Here is an 18,181-nt window from a genome sequence, read left to right as displayed (position 1 = left end):
GGTATCCACTGCATCAGTTAAAGTAACAACAAAGCAAGCTTCTTCCAGATTTACCACAGGGTTTCTTAAAACAACATCTGAATCTTCCTCAGAAGAAGAAAGTACATCCAAGAAATCTATTTCTGTTAAAACTACTAAAATTTCTACAGCGACTGGTAAAATGACATCTGCTAAAGGGTCCACAACATTTAAAATGGGTACTACAAAAGGAGCATCTTCAAAACTAACAACAGGTTTCAACATGAAAACAACTGGGTCATCAGAGGAAGAATCATCTGAATCATCATCTGAAGAAGAAAGTACATCCAAGAAACCTATTTCTGGGAAAACTACAAAAGTTTCTACAGCAACTGGTAAAATAACATCTGCTAAGAGGTCCAGTCCATTTGAAACTGGTACTACAAAAGGAGCATCTTCAAAACTAACAACCAGTTTCCAAAGGAAAACAACTGAGTCATCAGAAGAAGAATCCACCTCTCGTAAACCTATTTCAACAAGAACTACAAAGGTGTCAACCTCATATGGAAAGTTTTCAAGCACTAAAACAGTTACTCCTAGTATAAAAACAACTAAACCATCCACTTCTAAGGTATCCACTGCATCAGTTAAAGTAACAACAAAGCAAGCTTCTTCCAGATTTACCACAGGGTTTCTTAAAACAACATCTGAATCTTCCTCAGAAGAAGAAAGTACATCCAAGAAATCTATTTCTGTTAAAACTACTAAAATTTCTACAGCGACTGGTAAAATGACATCTGCTAAAGGGTCCACAACATTTAAAATGGGTACTACAAAAGGAGCATCTTCAAAACTAACAACAGGTTTCAACATGAAAACAACTGGGTCATCAGAGGAAGAATCATCTGAATCATCATCTGAAGAAGAAAGTACATCCAAGAAACCTATTTCTGGGAAAACTACAAAAGTTTCTACAGCAACTGGTAAAATAACATCTGCTAAGAGGTCCAGTCCATTTGAAACTGGTACTACAAAAGGAGCATCTTCAAAACTAACAACCAGATACCAAAGGAAAACAACTGAGTCATCAGAAGAAGAATCCACCTCTAGTAAACCTATTTCAACAAGAACTACAAAGGTGTCAACCTCATCTGGAAAGTTTTCAAGCACTAAAACAGTTACTCCTAGTATAAAAACAACTAAACCATCCACTTCTAAGGTATCCACTGCATCAGTTAAAGTAACAACAAAGCAAGCTTCTTCCAGATTTACCACAGGGTTTCTTAAAACAACATCTGAATCTTCCTCAGAAGAAGAAAGTACATCCAAGAAATCTATTTCTGTTAAAACTACTACAATTTCTACAGCAACTGGTAAAATGACATCTGCTAAAGGGTCCACAACATTTAAAATGGGTACTACAAAAGGAGCATCTTCAAGACTAACAACAGGTTTCAACATGAAAACAACTGGGTCATCAGAGGAAGAATCATCTGAATCATCATCTGAAGAAGAAAGTACATCCAAGAAACCTATTTCTGGGAAAACTACAAAAGTTTCTACAGCAACTGGTAAAATAACATCTGCTAAGAGGTCCAGTCCATTTGAAACTGGTACTACAAAAGGAGCATCTTCAAAACTAACAACCAGTTTCCAAAGGAAAACAACTGAGTCATCAGAAGAAGAATTCACCTCTCGTAAACCTATTTCAACAAGAACTACAAAGGTGTCAACCTCATCTGGAAAGTTTTCAAGCACTAAAACAGTTACTCCTAGTATAAAAACAACTAAACCATCCACTTCTAAGGTATCCACTGCATCAGTTAAAGTAACAACAAAGCAAGCTTCTTCCAGATTTACCACAGGGTTTCTTAAAACAACATCTGAATCTTCCTCAGAAGAAGAAAGTACATCCAAGAAATCTATTTCTGTTAAAACTACTAAAATTTCTACAGCGACTGGTAAAATGACATCTGCTAAAGGGTCCACAACATTTAAAATAGGTACTACAAAAGGAGCATCTTCAAAACTAACAACAGGTTTCAACATGAAAACAACTGGGTCATCAGAGGAAGAATCATCTGAATCATCATCTGAAGAAGAAAGTACATCCAAGAAACCTATTTCTGGGAAAACTACAAAAGTTTCTACAGCAACTGGTAAAATAACATCTGCTAAGAGGTCCAGTCCATTTGAAACTGGTACTACAAAAGGAGCATCTTCAAAACTAACAACCAGTTTCCAAAGGAAAACAACTGAGTCATCAGAAGAAGAATCCACCTCTCGTAAACCTATTTCAACAAGAACTACAAAGGTGTCAACCTCATATGGAAAGTTTTCAAGCACTAAAACAGTTACTCCTAGTATAAAAACAACTAAACCATCCACTTCTAAGGTATCCACTGCATCAGTTAAAGTAACAACAAAGCAAGCTTCTTCCAGATTTACCACAGGGTTTCTTAAAACAACATCTGAATCTTCCTCAGAAGAAGAAAGTACATCCAAGAAATCTATTTCTGTTAAAACTACTAAAATTTCTACAGCGACTGGTAAAATGACATCTGCTAAAGGGTCCACAACATTTAAAATGGGTACTACAAAAGGAGCATCTTCAAAACTAACAACAGGTTTCAACATGAAAACAACTGGGTCATCAGAGGAAGAATCATCTGAATCATCATCTGAAGAAGAAAGTACATCCAAGAAACCTATTTCTGGGAAAACTACAAAAGTTTCTACAGCAACTGGTAAAATAACATCTGCTAAGAGGTCCAGTCCATTTGAAACTGGTACTACAAAAGGAGCATCTTCAAAACTAACAACCAGATACCAAAGGAAAACAACTGAGTCATCAGAAGAAGAATCCACCTCTAGTAAACCTATTTCAACAAGAACTACAAAGGTGTCAACCTCATCTGGAAAGTTTTCAAGCACTAAAACAGTTACTCCTAGTATAAAAACAACTAAACCATCCACTTCTAAGGTATCCACTGCATCAGTTAAAGTAACAACAAAGCAAGCTTCTTCCAGATTTACCACAGGGTTTCTTAAAACAACATCTGAATCTTCCTCAGAAGAAGAAAGTACATCCAAGAAATCTATTTCTGTTAAAACTACTACAATTTCTACAGCAACTGGTAAAATGACATCTGCTAAAGGGTCCACAACATTTAAAATGGGTACTACAAAAGGAGCATCTTCAAGACTAACAACAGGTTTCAACATGAAAACAACTGGGTCATCAGAGGAAGAATCATCTGAATCATCATCTGAAGAAGAAAGTACATCCAAGAAACCTATTTCTGGGAAAACTACAAAAGTTTCTACAGCAACTGGTAAAATAACATCTGCTAAGAGGTCCAGTCCATTTGAAACTGGTACTACAAAAGGAGCATCTTCAAAACTAACAACCAGTTTCCAAAGGAAAACAACTGAGTCATCAGAAGAAGAATTCACCTCTCGTAAACCTATTTCAACAAGAACTACAAAGGTGTCAACCTCATCTGGAAAGTTTTCAAGCACTAAAACAGTTACTCCTAGTATAAAAACAACTAAACCATCCACTTCTAAGGTATCCACTGCATCAGTTAAAGTAACAACAAAGCAAGCTTCTTCCAGATTTACCACAGGGTTTCTTAAAACAACATCTGAATCTTCCTCAGAAGAAGAAAGTACATCCAAGAAATCTATTTCTGTTAAAACTACTAAAATTTCTACAGCGACTGGTAAAATGACATCTGCTAAAGGGTCCACAACATTTAAAATAGGTACTACAAAAGGAGCATCTTCAAAACTAACAACAGGTTTCAACATGAAAACAACTGGGTCATCAGAGGAAGAATCATCATCTGAAGAAGAAAGTACATCCAAGAAACCTATTTCTGGGAAAACTACAAAAGTTTCTACAGCAGCTGGTAAAATAACATCTGCTAAGAGATCCAGTCCATTTGAAACTGGTACTACAAAAGGAGCATCTTCAAAACTAACAACCAGTTTCCAAAGGAAAACAACTGAGTCATCAGAAGAAGAATCCACCTCTCGTAAACCTATTTCAACAAGAAATACAAAGGTGTCAACCTCATATGGAAAGTTTTTAAGCACTAAAACAGTTACTCCTAGTATACAAACAACTAAACCATCCACTTCTAAGGTATCCACTGCATCAGTTAAAGTAACAACAAAGCAAGCTTCTTCCAGATTTACCACAGGGTTTCTTAAAACAACATCTGAATCTTCCTCAGAAGAAGAAAGTACATCCAAGAAATCTATTTCTGTTAAAACTACTAAAATTTCTACAGCAACTGGTAAAATGACATCTGCTAAAGGGTCCACAACATTTAAAATGGGTACTACAAAAGGAGCATCTTCAAAACTAACAACAGGTTTCAACATGAAAACAACTGGGTCATCAGAGGAAGAATCATCTGAATCATCATCTGAAGAAGAAAGTACATCCAAGAAACCTATTTCTGGGAAAACTACAAAAGTTTCTACAGCAACTGGTAAAATAACATCTGCTAAGAGGTCCAGTCCATTTGAAACTGGTACTACGAAAGGAGCATCTTCAAAACTAACAACCAGTTTCCAAAGGAAAACAACTGAGTCATCAGAAGAAGAATCCACTTCTCGTAAACCTATTTCAACAAGAACTACAAAGGTGTCAACCTCATATGGAAAGTTTTCAAGCACTAAAACCGTTACTCCTAGTATAAAAACAACTAAACCATCCACTTCTAAGGTATCCACTGCATCAGTTAAAGTAACAACAAAGCAAGCTTCTTCCAGATTTACCACAGGGTTTCTTAAAACAACATCTGAATCTTCCTCAGAAGAAGAAAGTACATCCAAGAAATCTATTTCTGTTAAAACTACTAAAATTTCTACAGCAACTGGTAAAATGACATCTGCTAAAGGGTCCACAACATTTAAAATGGGTACTACAAAAGGAGCATCTTCAAAACTAACAACAGGTTTCAACATGAAAACAACTGGGTCATCAAAGGAAGAATCATCTGAATCATCATCTGAAGAAGAAAGTACATCCAAGAAACCTATTTCTGGGAAAACTACAAAAGTTTCTACAGCAACTGGTAAAATAACATCTGCTAAGAGGTCCAGTCCATTTGAAACTGGTACTACGAAAGGATCATCTTCAAAACTAACAACCAGTTTCCAAAGGAAAACAACTGAGTCATCAGAAGAAGAATCCACTTCTCGTAAACCTATTTCAACAAGAACTACAAAGATGTCAACCTCATATGGAAAGTTTTCAAGCACTAAAACCGTTACTCCTAGTATAAAAACAACTAAACCATCCACTTCTAAGGTATCCACTGCATCAGTTAAAGTAACAACAAAGCAAGCTTCTTCCAGATTTACCACAGGGTTTCTTAAAACAACATCTGAATCTTCCTCAGAAGAAGAAAGTACATCCAAGAAATCTATTTCTGTTAAAACTACTAAAATTTCTACAGCAACTGGTAAAATGACATCTGCTAAAGGGTCCACAACATTTAAAATGGGTACTACAAAAGGAGCATCTTCAAAACTAACAACAGGTTTCAACATGAAAACAACTGGGTCATCAGAGGAAGAATCATCTGAATCATCATCTGAAGAAGAAAGTACATCCAAGAAACCTATTTCTGGGAAAACTACAAAGGTTTCTACAGCAGCTGGTAAAATAACATCTGCTAAGAGGTCCAGTCTATTTGAAACTGGTACTACAAAAGGAGCATCTTCAAAACTAACAACCAGTTTCCAAAGGAAAACAACTGAGTCATCAGAAGAAGAATCCACCTCTCGTAAACCTATTTCAACAAGAAATACAAAGGTGTCCACCTCATATGGAAAGTTTTCAAGCACTAAAACAGTTACTCCTAGTATAAAAACAACTAAACCATCCACTTCTAAGGTATCCACTGCATCAGTTAAAGTAACAACAAAGCAAGCTTCTTCCAGACTTACCACAGGGTTTCTTAAAACAACATCTGAATCTTCCTCAGATGAAGAAAGTACATCCAAGAAATCTATTTCTGTTAAAACTACTAAAATTTCTACAGCAACTGGTAAAATTACATCTGCTAAAGGGTCCACAACATTTAAAATGGGTACTACAAAAGGAGCATCTTCAAAACTAACAACAGGTTTCAACATGAAAACAACTGGGTCATCAGAGGAAGAATCATCTGAATCATCATCTGAAGAAGAAAGTACATCCAAGAAACCTATTTCTGGGAAAACTACAAAAGTTTCTACAGCAACTGGTAAAATAACATCTGCTAAGAGGTCCAGTCCATTTGAAACTGGTACTACGAAAGGATCATCTTCAAAACTAACAACCAGTTTCCAAAGGAAAACAACTGAGTCATCAGAAGAAGAATCCACTTCTCGTAAACCTATTTCAACAAGAACTACAAAGGTGTCAACCTCATATGGAAAGTTTTCAAGCACTAAAAGCGTTACTCCTAGTATAAAAACAACTAAACCATCCACTTCTAAGGTATCCACTGCATCAGTTAAAGTAACAACAAAGCAAGCTTCTTCCAGATTTACCACAGGGTTTCTTAAAACAACATCTGAATCTTCCTCAGAAGAAGAAAGTACATCCAAGAAATCTATTTCTGTTAAAACTACTAAAATTTCTACAGCAACTGGTAAAATGACATCTGCTAAAGGGTCCACAACATTTAAAATGGGTACTACAAAAGGAGCATCTTCAAAACTAACAACAGGTTTCAACATGAAAACAACTGGGTCATCAGAGGAAGAATCATCTGAATCATCATCTGAAGAAGAAAGTACATCCAAGAAACCTATTTCTGGGAAAACTACAAAGGTTTCTACAGCAGCTGGTAAAATAACATCTGCTAAGAGGTCCAGTCTATTTGAAACTGGTACTACAAAAGGAGCATCTTCAAAACTAACAACCAGTTTCCAAAGGAAAACAACTGAGTCATCAGAAGAAGAATCCACCTCTCGTAAACCTATTTCAACAAGAAATACAAAGGTGTCCACCTCATATGGAAAGTTTTCAAGCACTAAAACAGTTACTCCTAGTATAAAAACAACTAAACCATCCACTTCTAAGGTATCCACTGCATCAGTTAAAGTAACAACAAAGCAAGCTTCTTCCAGACTTACCACAGGGTTTCTTAAAACAACATCTGAATCTTCCTCAGATGAAGAAAGTACATCCAAGAAATCTATTTCTGTTAAAACTACTAAAATTTCTACAGCAACTGGTAAAATGACATCTGCTAAAGGGTCCACAACATTTAAAATGGGTACTACAAAAGGAGCGTCTTCAAAATTAACAACAGGTTTCAACATGAAAACAACTGGGTCATCAGAGGAAGAATCATCTGAATCATCATCTGAAGAAGAAAGTACATCCAAGAAACCTATTTCTGGGAAAACTACAAAAGTTTCTACAGCAACTGGTAAAATAACATCTGCTAAGAGGTCCAGTCCATTTGAAACTGGTACTACGAAAGGAGCATCTTCAAAACTAACAACCAGTTTCCAAAGGAAAACAACTGAGTCATCAGAAGAAGAATCCACTTCTCGTAAACCTATTTTAACAAGAACTACAAAGGTGTCAACCTCATATGGAAAGTTTTCAAGCACTAAACCAGTTACTCCTAGTATAAAAACAACTAAACCATCCACTTCTAAGGTATCCACTGCATCAGTTAAAGTAACAACAAAGCAAGCTTCTTCCAGATTTACCACAGGGTTTCTTAAAACAACATCTGAATCTTCCTCAGAAGAAGAAAGTACATCCAAGAAATCTATTTCTGTTAAAACTACTAAAATTTCTACAGCAACTGGTAAAATGACATCTGCTAAAGGGTCCACAACATTTAAAATGGGTACTACAAAAGGAGCGTCTTCAAAATTAACAACAGGTTTCAACATGAAAACTACTGGGTCATCAGAGGAAGAATCATCTGAATCATCATCTGAAGAAGAAAGTACATCCAAGAAACCTATTTCTGGGAAAACTACAAAAGTTTCTACAGCAGCTGGTAAAATAACATCTGCTAAGAGATCCAGTCCATTTGAAACTGGTACTACAAAAGGAGCATCTTCAAAACTAACAACCAGTTTCCACAGGAAAACAACTGAGTCATCAGAAGAAGAATCCACCTCTCGTAAACCTATTTCAACAAGATCTACAGAGTTATCAACCTCATATGGAAAGTTTTCAAGCACTAAAGCTTTTACTCCTAGTATAAAAACAACTAAACCATCCACTTCTAAGGTATCCACTGCATCGGTGAAAGTAACAACAAAGCAATCTTCTTCCAGATCTACCAAAGGGTTTCTTAAAACAACATCTGAATCATCATCTGAAGAAGAAAGTACATCCAAGAAACCTGTTTCTGAGAAAACTGCTAAAGTTTCTACAACTACTGGTAAAATTACATCTGCTAAAAAGTCCACTCCATTTGAAATAGGTACTACAAAAGTAGCTTCTTCAAAACTAACAACAGGTTTCAACATGAAAACAACTGGGTCATCGGAAGTAGAATCTACCTCTCGTAAACCTATTTCAACAAGATCTACAAAAGTTTCGACCTCATATGGGGAGTTCTCAAGCACCAAAACAGTTACTCCTGGTATAAAAACAACTAAACCATCCTCTAAGGTATCCACTGCATCGGTTAAAGTAACAACAAAAGCAACTTCTTCCAGGTTTTCCACATCTGAATCATCATCTGAAGAGGAAAGTACATCCAAAAAACCTATTTCAATGAAAACTACAAAAGCTACTGGTTTTCAGCAATCAACTATTGGGTCATCAGAGGAAGAAAGCACGCCCACTACCAAGTGTCTATGTAGTGTTAATGGGTCCTTGATTCCACCTGGTAAGTACATCTGCTACAAGCAAAAGTTAAGCAACTAGTAATCATTATGCAATACCATTATGTAATACCAATACTTTTCAAATCTATTTTCTTTAGTATTTTTTATTATAGTTCATTAATACATTATTTGCCCTTCCTCTATTTTTTATAAGTATCCGCCATTGTTTGGTTGTTTTTATAGGCAGCAAGTTGTTAAGCAGGGCTAAGTGTAATTTAGAAACCCATTGACATAGAGGCACAGTTTTACAATTAATAATTAATTGAGACTGTATAAATGTGATTAATTGGGATCAGTGTGAAGGTAAATGTATGCTTTTGATCATGTTAACTGATTTTGAAATACCAACCACTACTTACAAACTAGCTACCTGAGTTTAGGTTACACCAATTTGTTTGAAGGTTTATATACCAAGACTCATGTAATTTATAGTTACTGCTGGGAAAATGAATCTATGTATGTTACAGTTGTGATAACATACTGATATATTACAGGTAAAATGTTATACAACACAACTGATAATGCTGGTTGGTGTTTCTACGCACAATGTAATGCGAGATGCCAAGTGGAGAGGTACAGTGAAGAATGTCATAGGTCTACAGCTCCCACAATGGCAGGCAGCACCACAACTGCAAAATCAGTCACTGCAAGAACATCTGCAGTCACCTCTAAAAAGACAAGTAGCGCAACAATAGACAAGAGTACAAAGATGTCTACAACAAGAACGTCCACATCAAGAACGTCCACATCAAGTACCAGGTCCTCCTCTTATGAGTGCAGTGCAGTAACGCCTCCAAGAAAGGTATATATGTCTTATTGAGGTCAATGTAACACTTGTTTATTGAAAATATTTGATGGCAGTAACATTTTTTTTTCAGAGGAATATTTGTTACCTTTTGAATGTCATTTTGTAAATATTTGACCATTTTCTGGTAATAATTGTTTTCAAGAAAGCAGAATGTTATCATATAACTGAGACATTTATTCATTTTCCTCTTCCCACAGTTGAGTGAAACCTGGGTAATGGACAAATGTACAAATGCAACTTGCACTGGGCAAAATGAGATAATTATGAACACAATGAAATGCGCACCTATTAATAAACTGGTCTGTGCTAACCGCTTTCAACCCAAGAAGACATATGACGAGAGTGGTTGCTGCTATCAAAATGAGTGTGAATGTGAGTTAGTCTTACACCATTGGAATATGGAAAATGTATTATAAGCATGTGACTTTGTAGTAAAAAAATATATTAGATAGACATAACATTATCAGACAATTTAATGAGCACACTCAGAACATAATACAGTAGGAGTTGGAAACCTAAACATATCTCATTTACAGAAATGCCCTGTAATGTAACATATTGCTGCATGCCAGAGTAAAATGTAAAGGGATCTTAACCAGTAAATACGCACTGGACATAATGATGTATTTAATGCACTAATTTGTCTCAGAATACTACATAGAGGTATTTTTGTACAATTATATTAGTTGTTTAAATATTGAAAATGTAACGTTTTGCTTCTATTAAGTAGTGGGAGCGGCCATGTTTGAACTTGTTTTCTGTTTATTGCTTTTTGTGTAAACAAAGCTGTGGGGAATCCCTTTTAGATTATCCTATTTTCCACACAGTCTGGTTTGGACAGTTTTTTTCATTTTATTACTGGACGTAATTTTAGCACTAGTAACTCTGCGATGCTAGGTGTTTTTTAACCCCTTTGTAACAATGTACCACTTAGGAGCCACAGGACACTGCTAGTCTCTAGCAGATATAGCCTGTAAGCCAATCAGCAACGGCAATCACACAACCCAGCTGTGCCACTACTGTTGTTAATTGGCTCAGCAACTGTATCTGCTCGGGACCAGCTCCTAAGGGGTACTTTATCTATGTGTTTAAACCATTTGAAGCAGCTGAACAAATAGAATTTGCAGGGTTGCTAGTGCTAAACTTACAGTATATACTCTAATGAATAAGAGCATACCATTTTTGTTCTATATTGTCCCTTAAAGCTTTTTGTTAATTTGCAAATTCAGTCTTAATGTAGTTACTTGTCAGGGCAACAATTTATCTTCATACAGTTTGCTGAATTATTATGAATAAAAATCTAAATGGAGATTGTACACAGTTCTGTCATTCATATAAAAAGGTGTTTACGATTGAAGGTGAAATCAGTAAAACATGCTCATTAGATATTTGCTTCTCAACTAACAAACTAGTGTTAAACAAGAACAAGCCTCCAAACGTCTAAGGAGAAAAACAAACATTTATTTCAAATTATTAAACAAAATATATATATATTTGTTCAGGTAGCAAACCGTTTATCCAAACTGTTTGGGACTGGAAAAGGTTTGGATTTTGGAATATTTGCATCTGTAAAATAAGACCAGCTTATACCCGCAACCTAAGTATAATCAATACTTTTATATACATAGCACGGCACCATCATAAGGATAGTACATTACTGTCATCAGAAAGGTAACAGTTGTTTTAAATAAATATAGAGGACCTTTAGTATTTTAGAACACAAAAAAACAAAGATTCAGGCAGAGAAATGTGTGACTTAATTTTGGGAGGAAAATGGTAGCTTATAAATACATTTCAGATATAAGAACAGGGGGGGCGCCTCATGTGCAGGATCATCAAGTGTGTGTGTGAATACAATATAGCATAAGCTAAATGGGTACTCACATATTAGTAGAGCACACCAACGTGCTAGTAGGTGCAGGCTGTAGAATTATCGGGTGTAACAGCTCACCCCCAGCTCGGATTTCCTATGCGCTGCAGTAGATATATTAAGCACTAAATGTGCAGATCAATCAAAATATGATTACATCTAGTTCGAAAATTTTCCACAGACATTTTCCCAATGGACAGGATCCAAGTGTATAGGAGTACTAGTGGTTGTACTCCATAAAAGTATATATATATCGGTAAGCACAGGCGGGTAAGGTATTTCCACTCAAAACTGTTTTTTATAAAAACTGTATTTATTTAAAAAAGTATAAAAAGAAAGTACAACAAGTGGAGAAGGGGTATTCAGATATCCCCCTGTACATGCAACGCGTTTTTCGGCTCTATAAGGCCGTCTCCTCAGGCATAGTATTCACCTTACCAAAATACCAAAAAAACAGTTTTGAGTGGAAATACCTTACCCGCCTGTGCTTACCGATATATATACTTTTATGGAGTACAACCACTAGTACTCCTATACACTTGTATCCTGTCCATTGGGAAAATGTCTGTGGGGTGAGCTGACACACCTGTCTTAAATCTGCCAGTCTGCTGCTACCAGCACATTGGTGTGCTTGGTCAGCATGTGAGTACCCATTTAGCGTTTACGAACTAGATGTAATCATATTTTGATTGATCTGCACATTTAGTGCCTTTTTCTCTATGCTTTATATATCTACTGCAGTGCATAGGAAATCCGAGCTGGGGGTGAGCTGTTACACCCGATAATTCTAAAGCCTGCACCTACTAGCACATTGGTGTGCTCTACTAATATGTGAGTACCCATTTAGCTTATGCTATATTGTATTCACACACACACTTGATGATCCTGCACATGAGGCGCCCCTCTGTTCTTCTTATATCTGCAGTTTTTAACCCGAATCAGTCGGTGAGGAGGAGGCAGCCAGCATACGTTAACCTAATATTAAAGAGGACTTTCTTATACCCTAGAAGTGCATCTTGTTAAACCTGGGACTTTCCTCTGTACTGTTGAATTTTGTATGTACAATTAACTATGGTCACGATTACATATTATATGGTATAGTACACTTGGCATGCTAACTATTAGTATATATATATATATATATATATATATATATATACTCTGTATATATATATATATATATATATATATATATATATACATATAGTCTCTTTTAAGCACCCCCTTAGATTGGATTATAATATATAAATAAATTTCGTTTTAAAAAAAATATGAATAAAAAAAGTGAGATTTGGGCATTTTTACCTGTAATTCTTTTTAAAATATTATCATTCAGGTGAATTTCCTTGCACACCTAGATAGTTATTCACCTATTGTTACTTAATTGTAATAAAATGTGAAGAACCTGCTGTAAAACGTTGTTCTTTTAAATACTCAGGTGTCTGCGGCGGATGGGGTGTGGCTCATTACATCACCTTTGACGGCACCTACTATGACTTCAGTGGAAGATGCACCTATGTCCTGGTCCAGCAGATCACACCACGCTTTGACCATTTTAGAGTTTACATCAATAATTTCTCTTGTAACCCAGATGATCCTGATTGTGTTAAGACTCTTCGCATCATGTACAAGACTGACACAGTAGTGCTAATGTCTCAGGAAGTGAAAAAACGACCTTTGAACAAGGTAACAAGGCCTTGGGTACAGAAAATGAATGTAACTTCCATAACGCAGAGCAGATGCACTGAGAAACTGGAAGAAACTGATAAACTTGAATTAGATACTTAAATGGATATTCCGGTCAAAATGTAAATGTTCATAGATGAATTACATCTTTGAATAGATACATCTTTGCAATATTATTATTATTATTATTATCGGTTATTTGTAGAGCGCCAACAGATTCCGCAGCGCTATTAACAAAGGCGGAGTACAAAAAACAGTTATAGGGATCAAATCGGTAGAGGGTCCTGCCAAGAGTTGCACTGTTGTAGTCAGCTCTTGAGAAGGTGATCAACAAACAGCTGGACTCTTAAGCTTACATGCTAGGGGGGTTCAGGGGATAGCAATGGAGGAGAGGAACTGGTATAAAGTAAGGTTAGCGTAGGTTGTATGCATCCCTAAACAGTAGAGTCTTTAGGGAGCACTTGAAGCTTTTAAAACTAGAAGAGAGTCTAGTGGAGCGAGGCAGAGAGTTCCACAAGATGGGAGCCAGTCTGGAGAAGTTCTGTAAACGGGAGTGTGATGAGGTGACAAGAGAGGAGGAGAGTAGGAGGTCTTGAGCAGAGCGAAGGGGACGAGAAGGAGAGTATCTGGAGACAAGATCTGAGATATAGGGGGGAGCAGTGCAGCTGAGGGCTTTGTATGTTAGAGTGAAAATTTTGTGTTTGATCCTAGAGGCAAGAGGAAGCCAGTGAAGAGATTGGCAGAGAGGTGCAGCAGATGAAGAGCGACTTGTAAGGAAGATGAGTCTGGCAGAGGCATTCATTAAGGATTATAAAGGAGCTAGGCAGTAGGTGGGGAGACCAGAGAGGACAGAGTTGCAGTAATCGAGGCGGGAGAGGATGAGAGAGTGGATTAAAATCTTAGTTGTGTCTTGTGTAAGGAAGTGTCTAATTTTAGAGATGTTTTTAAGGTGGAAGCGGCAGGCTTTAGCCAAAGACTGAATGTGAGGAGTGAAAGAAAGATCTGAGTCAAATGTGACCCCGAGACATCGGGCATGTGGGGTAGGGGTAATGATGGAGTTGTCGACAATTATAGAGAGATTGGGGGTGGAGAGTTTTGAAGAAGAGGGGAAAATAAGGAGCTCAGTTTTGGAGAGATTTAGCTTGAGGTAGTGAGAGGACATCCAGTTGGAGATGTGAGAAAGACAGTTAGTGACACGGGTTAGCAATGAAGGAGAAAGGTCTGGTGCAGAGAAGTAGATTTGGGTGTCGTCGGCATACAAATGATATTGTAAACCATGGGACTTTATTAGGGAACCTAGTGATGACGTGTAGATTGAGAAGAGAAGGGGACCGAGGACAGAGCCTTGCGGTACTCCGACAGAAAGTGGTGACGGGGCAGAGGAGGCCCCAGAGAAGGCTACACTAAAGGTACGGTTTGACAGGTAGGAAGAGAGCCACGAGAGGGCTGTGTCACATATGCCGAAGGATTGGAGGGTTTGGAGCAAGAGAGGGTGGTCAACAGTGTCAAAGGCTGCGGACAGATCAAGGAGAATAAGCAGAGAGAAGTGGCCTTTTGATTTTGCTGTAAGTAGGTCGTTGGTAACCTTAACAATTGCTGTTTCTGTGGAGTGATGGGGACGAAATCCAGATTGCAATGGGTCAAGGAGGGAGTTTATTGTAAGGAAATGGGAAAGGCGTGCATAAGCTAGTTTTTCGAGAAGCTTTGATACAAGAGGGAGGAGGGAAATAGGGCGGTAGTTGGATGGGGAGGTAGGATCAAGGGAAGGTTTTTTGAGGATAGGTGTGACCAGTGCATGTTTCAGCGATGAGGGAAATATACCGGTGCTGAAGGAGAGGTTGAAAGTGTGTGTGAGTATAGGGGTAAGGGTGGCAGAGAGGGAGGGGAGTAGCTGTGAGGGGATAGGGTCAAGGGGACAGGTAGTGAGGTGAGAGCGCAGTATAAGTGCCGAAACTTCATCCTCAGTAACAGGGGAGAATGAGCTAAGTTTAAGGTTATGTGGGTTGTGGTTGATTGAGAGCATTTGAGGGGGTGAGGGAATGGAATTATGTTGAGAGACGATTTCATTTCTGATGGCGTTGATTTTGTTATTGAAGTGGTTGGCAAAGTCTTGAGCTGACAGAGAAGTTGTATTAGGAGGTGGGGGAGGGCGGAGAAGAGTATTGAAAGTGGAGAACAAACGTTTTGGGTTTGAAGAAAGATTAGAGATAAGAGTAGAGAAGTAGTGTTGCTTATGGAAATTAAGGGCAGAGTAGTAGGAGTTCAAGATAAATTTGTAGTGTTGAAAATCAGCTGAACTCCTAGATTTTCTCCAGTGCCGCTCAGCAGTACGGGAACATCTGCGTAGGTATCGTGTCAGTGGAGTATGCCAGGGCTGAGGATGAGTGTTTGATTTCCGAGCTATGGTAAGAGGGGCGAGATTGTCAAGGACGGATGTAAGGGTGGAATTATAGTGGCAGATAGATTGGTCAGGGCATGAAAAGGAGGAGAAGGATGAGAGGAGAGGTTTGATGGAATTAGAAAGCTGTTGTTGATCTAATGATGTAATGGTTCTGTGAAGTTTGGTGTGAGGAGCAGAAGGAGGGAGAGTTGTAGGGAGGGATGATATGTTGCAAGTAAGGAGATGGTGGTCAGAAAGAGGAAAGGGGGAGTTTGTGAAGTTTGAGAGGGTGCATCGATAGCTAAAGATCAGGTCAAGGGAGTGACCATCTTTGTGAGTGGGAGAATCAGTCCATTGTGACAAACCAAAAGAGGAAGTGAGTTGCAGAAGTTGTTTTGCAGAGGAGGCAGTGGGATTGTCAAGAGGGATGTTGAAGTCACCAAGAATGAGGGAAGGGGTGTCTGAGGAAAGGAAATAAGGTAGCCATGCAGCCAAGTGATCTAGAAATTGAGTTGAGGAGCCAGGAGGACGGTATATGACTGCGACACGTATAGAAAGAGGAGAGAATAAGCGAATCATGTGGGTTTCGAATGAAGAAAATGTGAGGGAAGAGATGGGGTGTATTTGTTGAAAGGTGCAATGAGAGGAAAGTAAAATACCAACACCACCTCCTTGTCTATTACCAGACCTAGGAGTGTGGCTGAAGTGGAGACCCCCATGTGACAGAGCAGCAGTGGATGCTGTGTCTAGGGGAGAGAGCCAGGTTTCTGTTAGGGCCAGAAGGTTGAGGGAGCGGGAGATAAAGAGGTCATGTAAAGAAGTGAGTTTGTTGCAAACAGAGCGAGAGTTCCAAAGTGCACAAGTGAAAGGGGAAGTGGCTTTTGATGCAAGATGAATGTGAGTAAGGTTGTCAGAGTTTTGTTTTTTGAGTCTGTGGGATGGTACACATGGATGTGCACGGCTCCGCAGTTGTTGGGGACCAGGATTAGGGGAGATGTCGCCAGCAGTTAGTAGAAGCAAGAGGGAGAGTGACATAAGATGAGATACAGATTTGCAGTAGTGAGACTGCTTTTGAGACAAGGTGCAGGGGGGAGAGAGAGTGTTTAGGAATAGGTAAAGTTCATGAGTACAAAAGTAATGTGAGTTTAAGAGAGATGGGCTAATAAACAGTGCAGGTGGAGATATACATATAGATGTATTGGCAAAAATGCTTCTGGTAAAAGTTATCACGGTTTTATTGTTAGCATTATTCTCTGCATGTGCATGTGAAGCATAGATAGATATGCTCAGTGCACCAGGATTTTGAATACTGCAGCTGCTCAGAGAGCCAGTGGGGCTTGTAATCATGTCAACAATTAACACATGGAGTCATTACCAAATGGTACAAGCACCTTAGTCTCTCTGAGTAAGTGCTGTGTTTAAAATGCTGGTGCACGGTGCATACTTAAATACACATTTGAAACAGCTATAGCTTTTATTATAAGCATTTTTTCTAATACATTTATATTACAAAAATGCTTCCATTCAAAACTGAAACTCATCCATGTGGACCCCAATTTTGGCTGGAATGTCCCTTTAAATAAACAAATAATCAGAGGTTAAAGGGATATTAAACCCCCGAAAAATATTTTTAGATTCAGAGCATACAAGTTTAAAAAAGTTTCCAATGTATGTCTATTATCAAATTTGCTTCGTTCCCTAGAAGAGATATCTAGGTAGGCATCTGGCGCACTACATGACAGGAAATAGTGCTGCTATTTAGTGCTCTGGCAAATGTATTACATTCTTGTAAAACTGCTGTCATATTGTGTTCCAGACACGTGCACGCTCCTTAGTTTACCTCCCTGATTTTCGACAAAAGATAACAAGAGAACAAAGAACAGTTGATAATAGAAGTAAATTAGAAAGTTGTTTAAAACTGTATTCTCTATCTGAATCATGAAAGGAAAATTTTGAGTTTCATGTCCCTTTAAGGCTAATGGAGTGAATGAGGCTTGAAAAACTTTATAATGTTTGGGAAAAATACAATAGAGAAATTGCTTTAAGCATTATTCTTGTATTAAAGGGGCACGAAACCCACAATTTTTCTTTCATGATTCGGATAGAGCATTCAATTATAAAAACATTTTAATTACTTTATGAAATTTGCTTCATTCTCCTATTATTCTTTGTTAAACAGTAGGTAGTGGACACATGCCGGAAGCACTACATGACAGGAAATAATGCTGCCATCTAGTGCTCGTGTGCAATCCCGCCCCGCTGCGAGCGTGCAGCCAATCACGCGCAGGTAGTGACTGTTAATCTCCCTGTTCAGGAAAGTCTGGGGAGATTGAAATCCGCCACATAACAGGTGGAGAATTGGGTTGAGATGATCACTTCTTAAATCTCGAATGCAGACTTGTGCAAACCTGCAGCCGATGGGGACCCCTTGATATACATAGAGCATACTGTTACTATGAATGCTGGTGGTTGGAGGGTGGGTTTTGTTTTCTGAGAAACATATCCAAACTATTTTGTAAATAATATATGTAATGATATACTCTTGTACTTTCAGGTGTATGTAAATGATGTATGTAATGATATACTCTTGTACTTTCAGGTGTATGTA

At 37.9% G+C, this 18,181-nt stretch overlaps 1 protein-coding gene across 1 annotated transcript in view; it reads left to right on the top strand.

The window, feature by feature from the left end:
- LOC128636206 (mucin-2-like) overlaps positions 1-18,181 on the top strand; it is a 91,945-nt gene that overhangs the window by 50,395 nt on the left and 23,369 nt on the right. Inside the window, exons 30-44 of the mRNA XM_053689251.1 lie at positions 18-1,733; positions 1,782-2,321; positions 2,370-2,909; positions 2,958-3,497; positions 3,546-4,076; positions 4,125-4,664; positions 4,713-5,252; positions 5,301-5,840; positions 5,889-6,428; positions 6,477-7,016; positions 7,065-7,604; positions 7,653-8,831; positions 9,324-9,631; positions 9,835-10,009; positions 12,946-13,193. Of these exons, the coding sequence (XP_053545226.1) occupies positions 18-1,733; positions 1,782-2,321; positions 2,370-2,909; positions 2,958-3,497; positions 3,546-4,076; positions 4,125-4,664; positions 4,713-5,252; positions 5,301-5,840; positions 5,889-6,428; positions 6,477-7,016; positions 7,065-7,604; positions 7,653-8,831; positions 9,324-9,631; positions 9,835-10,009; positions 12,946-13,193 (9,017 nt within the window). The remainder of the gene's footprint in view (positions 1-17; positions 1,734-1,781; positions 2,322-2,369; positions 2,910-2,957; positions 3,498-3,545; positions 4,077-4,124; positions 4,665-4,712; positions 5,253-5,300; positions 5,841-5,888; positions 6,429-6,476; positions 7,017-7,064; positions 7,605-7,652; positions 8,832-9,323; positions 9,632-9,834; positions 10,010-12,945; positions 13,194-18,181) is intronic.

Source organism: Bombina bombina, chromosome 7 (assembly GCF_027579735.1).
Source record: "Bombina bombina isolate aBomBom1 chromosome 7, aBomBom1.pri, whole genome shotgun sequence".
Lineage (NCBI taxonomy): Eukaryota > Metazoa > Chordata > Amphibia > Anura > Bombinatoridae > Bombina > Bombina bombina.
This window is presented reverse-complemented; position numbering and strand designations above follow the sequence as displayed.